The following is a 7500-nucleotide window of genomic DNA, read 5'->3' on the forward strand; positions in this document are numbered from 1 at the left end:
AGTTGGTCTTGCAGAAATTTGACAAGGCTTCCACCGTTGGAAGTTGTATTCAAACGGCACACAGCAATGTACCGTTTTGGCATGATGAATCTTTCAGGCCTCTAATGCTCTTTGGCTGAGGCACTTTCCAGTTGACCTGAACTTGTTGGCAAACCTACTTCTCTTCCCACATTTATGCTGCTCAGGCATCCAAGTGTGTTCGTTTTCTGCTTGCAGTGTGGACACTTAAAACATATTTTGCAAAACATAGAATATTACCATTGGATGGTGTGATTTAAGAAATTTGATATGGGGTCTTTAAAGCAAAAAGTTGGTTCTGTGATTCAGCTATGATTTTGCAATTCCTTGTTGCCGTCATCATGGTTAATGTTCACTCACGTGGCCCAATAGATATTGTCTTTTTTATTTATTTATATATTTTTCTAGTTTGCCATTGAGACCAGGAATGCAATTATTTATTTATTTGGAATTGTGACACATGATGGTCATTTTATAATTTTTAACACTAATTGATTGAAGTATCATCAACTGAAGTGCAGATGGTTTCCAGTGGGTACATGATGTAGTAAAGGGTTAATTGTATTTTCTTTGCAGGTTGTTTCATGGTGTGCCTTTGCCCAGATCAGAGAAACCTCATTTGAAGGCAACAGCATTCCTCCTCTCTATTTTCACTTTTTATTCCTCATATTTCTTCATATTGTTCCTCTTTATACTTGTTGTTCATCCAGTGTTTGACTCATTTTATTTTGGTTCTGTTTTCCAAGAGATCACCATTTTTTCTTTTTGTTATGCTTCCGCTGACGAAGTTGCCGTAGCATTATGGTTTTGGGTTTTCCATACGTCCGTCCGTGCTAATTTTCTCTGTTTTGTCTGCAACCGCTCATCCGATGTACACAAATTTTCACCATAAACGTGACGACTCCTCATGTAGAATGTTTTAATAATGATTATGACCTCATAGTTCTGTGTGGTGTGGTGTGGCAGCCATGTTGGAAAAAGGAAAAACTTTGGACCTCTTTACCTCTGAAACCACTCCATGGAAAAAATTTAAACTTGGCACGTGTGAAGTACTCCCCATGGGAAACAAGTGTGATTAAAAACAAAATTTTGTTGATGAGGTCATATGTGGCTTTGTTATGACGACATAATTGCATATGTCCAGTGCTTTATCAGATCAGTATGAAAATTTTTGAGGGTCATCTCATGCTAAATTGTATGGGGGGAAAAATTGATGACATCATCGGCCACGTGATTTGGAAGCCCTATTTGTTATGTGGGCCGAGGCATATCTGGTAACATCGAAGAGTGCCCTTCTTGTTTGTATTTGTCTCACATTTGATCAGAATTCCCCATACGCTTGGGAATGTTTGTGGGTGCCACACATAAGAAATCAAATTGCCAACTCTGCTGTTTATTAGATTAGTGCATGAGATTTTGGTAAAACTAAATGTATAGGAAATTGTTCTTTGTAAAAAGGGCACTTGGCCATGTGCCCCCACACAGCTGAATGGATGATGCCTTATTAAACGGCTGGCTCAAGACCTTATGGATAATCCAACCATAGTGACGATTACACCAACAGTGGACGAGTCAAGACCGCACGGGGACCCAGGGGGACAAATACACTGTCAGTGGACCAGTCAAGACCGTAGTATACCTATTGGTGCGGTCACCTGGTTGCTTTTATTCCTCATTCGTGTGGCAATCTTAAAACCTGATTTAATAATTGGTTATTTTGCTACAGCGACTGTTTGTGTAGACGTGATTGGCGTATTGTTGTTACACCTGACATTGTGATGGGGTAACTTGTCTATCAATCTTGAGCTTCTTGTTTCTGAAGCTTCCTTGTTTTGATCACATTGCCACAATTATCAAAATGATCCCTTGCTACACAGTAGAGTTTATCAATAACGATATCTAAAAAATACAAATTGTCAGCAGCCTCTTCTCTCCCTCCTCTTCCTCGAAGAAGAGGGGGTTCCGGGGGGGGGGCAGAGAAAGGCGAGTGTAAAAGGCAGAGTGGTTGGAGGGTGAGAGAAGGGGGACAGTGTCGTTGATGGGAGGGAGAGGCAGAACATGCATGCAAAGCAGAGTTCGGAAGATAACTTGAACACTCCATATAACATCACCGAGGCTGAGAAAGAAAACACGATTAATTTACAAACTTCCAGGTAACTGACACTTATTTATTTATTTAAGTTGAATTGACTCAAACCAGAAAATTATCCTTCGAATAAGGCCTCGGTTAATATTGTGAAAGGGGCAAACTCCCCTTCCCCCAAACTCCGCCCCTCGATACTGAATGGTAAAAAAACTCAGAAATTCCTGGAGTTTGTTCTTCTTTATCTGCATTGTGATTGCTGCAAACAATTTCCTTTCTTTTTCAGTGTTCACCAAACTCGAGCACTCGCATGCATCGGAATACACAGTACCACACGTTGCTTTGACTTTGTATAGTTTGATGACTGATTTTTTATTTATGGTTGTCATTGTATGTCTTTATTCTTCTTACTTTTGTTTCTCCTTTTTGCATGGTTCAGATGACCAGCCGGTTGAAGGAATCTCTTCGGGGTCTGCAGGAAAGCACGGAACAACGCCTGCGACGAGATAACAGAGAGGTCAGCCGCGACGGGGACCCATTCATTTAAATACTTGTTACGCCTTTGGGATCAATGATATCAGGCCAAGCATTGCAAGTTTTGATTATTTTGATAGCTTTGGGACCCAAAAGTTATTGAGACCTAGAAGACCCAAAAGTCGCAGTGGACCCAAAAGACCCAAAGACCCCTAACACTCGATCGACCATACTACAAAAAAATCTGTTAGAATTCCCATGTTTTAAACATACGCCATGTTATGGTGTATAATGCAGCTTAATACGTCCTCCTATCACGGCATGGCATTCTCGTGTGTGTGTGTGTGTGTGTGTGTGTGTGTGTGTGTGTGTGTGTGTGTGTGTGTGTGTGTGTGTGTGTGTGTGTGTGTGTGTGTCCTCCATAACTCCAGAACCATGAAACCTTGCGTGCACACTAAGAATACTCTAAGGAAGTACAAGAGTGTAAATTGGGTGTTTGGTAAATTAAAACACCCCTTTTGAAGATAATTAATGGCCTTATTTAATTTTCTCCTTTGTCAGGCGATCCTCGGCCACCTCTCTCTATTGAGGTCTGAAGGTGTATCCTGGGTAACCTCGCTGGGGTCTAAAACTGCCATGTTTTTTTGGCCGGCTCAACCATGCCTTGACTTGGAACAGGCCACAACGATTTTTTAATGATAAAGTTGTTGTTTTCACTTTCCTCACTCGTATTTATTGCGTGCTCATCATAGTTATGAATCGTTGGGTACATTGTAATGTGTATAAATGTCGGGAGACAGCAGCGTCCGTGGCTTTATTTCATTTCCGCACATGCGATCACCATGAGAATCTCTTAAACGAAGGAGAATTACAAAATTGAAGCTCCAGAGTCAAACTTGCAAGCAGTTCCGACTCCTAGAAAAGTGTTTGTTTGTCCAATCTGGCAGTCTCCAGGAGGTGTATGTTTAATATCACGGTTCGGTGGTTGCTTATCACTTGCCAAGCAAGCTGTTTCTTATCAGCCATTTTGATGGTGTGCTTAAGCCACTTGACGAGCGTGTTACAATATTCGCACTATCTCTGAATACTGTATATCGATTGACTTGAACAAAGTTCAGGGGTCACTTGCCTGTGTTGGCCACGTGTTGTTCTGTGGTGCAACAGGCAGTGGCTGGCTCGCTGAAAATGTGAAATTTTATTTTCCACGACGTTTCCCCTTTTTGTTCTTTCATTGTATTACCTGTCACTTCGGCATAGAAAAATACAAGTAAACATTAAACGTTTTGCTTTTAAGAATTTCTTCAACCGTTTCATGGAATGCTTGGTGAAGGCACTTGGTGCGTGTTCTTCAAGTTTCAATGGTGATACCGTGGTTCTGTCCCAAAGGTAGGAGGGCAAAATATATTTTATGATCACAATGAGAAAAAATCTTTTCAGTTATGAAATCATGTATTGCCACACTACGGCAGGAAAGCTGAAAGGTATGCATGCTCATTCTGTGTAGCTTGGATTTGAATCCTGACCCAGCTATAAACTGTCATCCCCGTGTTTCACAGGCAGGTTGATTCATCAATGTGTGTTGTCTCTCGGATGGACGATAAACTCGGCGTCATGTCTGCCAGAATCGCTCACCTCTTTCACTCCCAAACCTACTCTCTCTCCCACCCCTCTCTCCCACCCCTCTTCCTCTCCCAAACCTACCCCTCTCTCCCACCCCTCTCCCTCTCTCCCACCCCTCTCCCTCTCCCTCTCCCTCTCTCCAACACCTCTCTCTCTCTCTCCCCCTCTCTCCCCCCTCTCTCCCCCTCTCTCCCTACTCTCTCCCCCTCTCTCCCCCTCTCTCCCCCTCTCTCCCCCTCTCTCCCCCTCTCTCTCCCCTCTCTCTCCCCTCTCTCCGCTCTCTCTCCGCTCTCTCTCCGCTCTCTCTCCGCTCTCTCTCCGCTCTCTCTCCGCTCTCTCTCCGCTCTCTCTCCGCTCTCTCTCCCTCTCTCTCCCTCTCTCTCCCCTCTCTCTCCCCTCTCTCTCCCCTCTCTCTCCCTCTCTCCCCTCTCTCTCCCTCTCTCACCCCTCTCTCACCCCTCTCTCACCCCTCTCTCACACCTCTCTCACACCTCTCTCACACCTCTCTCACCCCTCTCTCACCCCTCTCTCACCCCTCTCTCACCCCTCTCTCACCCCTCTCTCACCCCTCTCTCACCCCTCTCTCACCCCTCTCTCCTCTGTCTCTCTCTCTCTCCTCTGTCTCTCTCTCTCTCTCCTCTGTCTCTCTCTCTCTCTCCTCTGTCTCTCTCTCTCTCCTCTGTCTCTCTCTCTCTCTCCTCTGTCTCTCTCTCTCTCTCCTCTGTCTCTCTCTCTCCCCACCCTTCTGTGTGTCTCTCCAAACCCTCCACTTGGTCCCCCACCCGTTCTGCTCTGTTGAGGGACGAGAATGTATGAATCAGATTCGGAGTGAGCAAAGCGGTGGAGTGTAAAGATCCCTGCATGCATGCAAGCACACTGGGCCTCTCACTCAATCACCGCAGGTTGGTCAGTGGTCTTTCTGTCTTCTCCCGTCTCCTCTCCAGCCTCCCCCCCCCCCCCCGTTCTCTCTGCGATTTGTCCCCACCAAATTTCCACAGGTCGCTCAAGGTCCACCAACAACCCCCTTCTGGTAAAACTACCAAAATCACGAATCACTGCTCACCTTCACTCTTTCATTCCTTTTTTTTCCCCACCTTTGGAATAAACTCCCTCACTCTATTCATTACCATTCTTCCCTCCAGGCCTTCAAAACAGCTGTTCACCACCACGTCTTATCATCCCCCATCCAAATCCTCGATCTTTTCTACCCCCAATAATCCACCCAAGCCCACCTTCAAATTCCCTGCTTTCCTTTCCTGAAAGTCCCTGTAATGTCCATCTTCTATTCCCTATGTTCCCTGTCTCATCCCTCTCCCTTCCACAGATCTCCTCGTGTCGCTGTTCCCCACTGTTTTTTCCTTCCCACTCCCTCCCCTCTCGTCTTATGCCCCCCTTGATGTGCGTTGTGTGTTAGCTCTCATACGAGCCTCGCCAAGGTATACAAAAAAAAGACCTTTGCCAGTGTCGAAGAATTATATTTCTCTCGAACAGTTCGAACCATTTATTTAATACATATGCATCATGATGGAGAATGAGAGGAAATGCAATAACACAATCAATACTGTTTGTTCCTCTGATCCTCTTAATACATGGATCTTGAGTTCCTTTTATAACATACAAATGTGGTGATGGAAAGATATCTGGTCACACTCAAGACGAGGTAACTGCTGAGCAGCTTCAACTCAATGGCTGGAAAATAACTTTACGATCAGAAGATGATAAATTCAAAGCAAACATATGGACACTATCTAAGCACACATTCCAATCGCACTCGACTCCAGTTTCAAAGGATCCAGCTCGACTTTTTGTACACCACATATAATTATTGAATTTATGAGGATTCTTTAATATATTTTTATAAGCTAAAGAGAATAATAAATAATTGTATTCCACTGAATAAAAATTAAAGATTATTTGGAAGGCCAGTCTGTTTGGGGAAAAGGGTCTTGTGTTTTACTTGCAAGTCTAGTGTTGGCTTGATGGTTGGGGTGGTGGGTTTTGGATCCTCGGGTCCTGAGTTCAAATCCTTGTCCGTTGAATTAATACCAGGTGGGGTTGACTCAGCCTGTCATCCTTCCGAGGTTGACAAATGAGCACCAGTTTTCTGGGATGATTGAGTCATTTGAGTATACTGTGTCGGAGTGGCGACCCGTATAGGATTGTGCCAAATAGCCAAGGGGACCGCTTCGGCAGCACCGACGCTCTGTCCAGAGTATGGTCCCAATGGATGGATGGATTGTGGTGTTTGTTTTAGATTGAACCATTGGTTGTAGGTAGTCCAGAAGGCAATTCAGAAAAGGGCTCTCAAAAAAAAGTTTGTGGTGTGGTCCTGGTAACTTTAGTTCGACACATTTTTGTGCAACTGTCACCACAAAACATCATTTTTGGTGGATGCCAGGCAAAAAAGTGTGGCTGAGTGTGGTTTTTGGCCCTTTGATGACATCATCCGGGGAACAACTAAATACCATTTTGAAGCCAATGTTCAAGTCTCTGTGGCAGTTTTTTTACAGAGGTTTTTCTTGTAATGACTTTCCTTTATTGTATTTAATGTTTTGAATCATATTTTTGCTTGGGGGAAGGGGAAAATGGGTTGTGGAGGAGGGGGGGGGGTTGGAAAATGATTGACAGGAAGTTAGATTTTGACTTGAAAACCTCTTCTGCAAACTGAATTCTATTTCATTCATCGTTTGTTTGACGTGTCACATGGTCTTTTAGCTTCACCCTGAAGTGTTGGAAAAAGCTGGCTTCCTGAAAACCCTTTTAAAGGGCCATTTTCGACAGACCTAGCAATGTGATATTGCAAACGGAGTGAATCAAACTACATTTTGCCTCTTAGTTTTGACACAGTTAATATGAGCATTAAGGTTTTCATACGTTATCTGGTCATTTTTTGTTTTGTTCAAAACGAGAGTATCATTAGTTTTTGAAAAGTTTACAATCTTAGACAATCTATCATGACGTCACTATTTTGCCTACCGGGATGAGTCAAAAGAAAGTAGAACCCTTTTTAACCATGGTCACAAAATAAAAGCAAAAACAATCTTCGAGAGTGAAATTTTCTTCGAATTCTGAAAGTGCTTATTACTTCTTCAAAAACACCACACTGTTTGAATGTTTAACACTAAATCATTAGTTATGTCACTGTAGAGCGCAGACTAAGAAAAAGGTTATACTTTTGACTCACCCGGTATGTGTCCTTCAAATTAAGGTAAACATGCAAGGTGGTGTTTCTGCAACTTAAAACAACTGAAGCAAGTATTGTATCAGCTCCGCCTAATCCAAAATGGACCTAAACAATTCCTGCA

General features: G+C 43.5%; 1 protein-coding gene across 8 annotated transcripts in view; it reads left to right on the forward strand.

The window, feature by feature from the left end:
• The window catches only part of PXK (PX domain containing serine/threonine kinase like), a 190389-nt gene that overhangs the window by 110988 nt on the left and 71901 nt on the right, over positions 1 to 7500 (forward strand). For all 8 annotated transcript variants that reach the window (XM_085850750.1, XM_085850754.1, XM_085850753.1 and 5 more), the window contains exons 13-14: positions 595 to 643; positions 2541 to 2618. In XM_085850750.1, the coding sequence (XP_085706876.1) occupies positions 595 to 643; positions 2541 to 2618 (127 nt within the window). The remainder of the gene's footprint in view (positions 1 to 594; positions 644 to 2540; positions 2619 to 7500) is intronic.

The sequence above is a fragment of the Eptatretus burgeri genome, chromosome 13, assembly GCF_056783735.1.
Source record: "Eptatretus burgeri isolate ZD-2024b chromosome 13, Ebu_testis_v1, whole genome shotgun sequence".
In the NCBI taxonomy this organism is placed as follows: domain Eukaryota; kingdom Metazoa; phylum Chordata; class Myxini; order Myxiniformes; family Myxinidae; genus Eptatretus; species Eptatretus burgeri.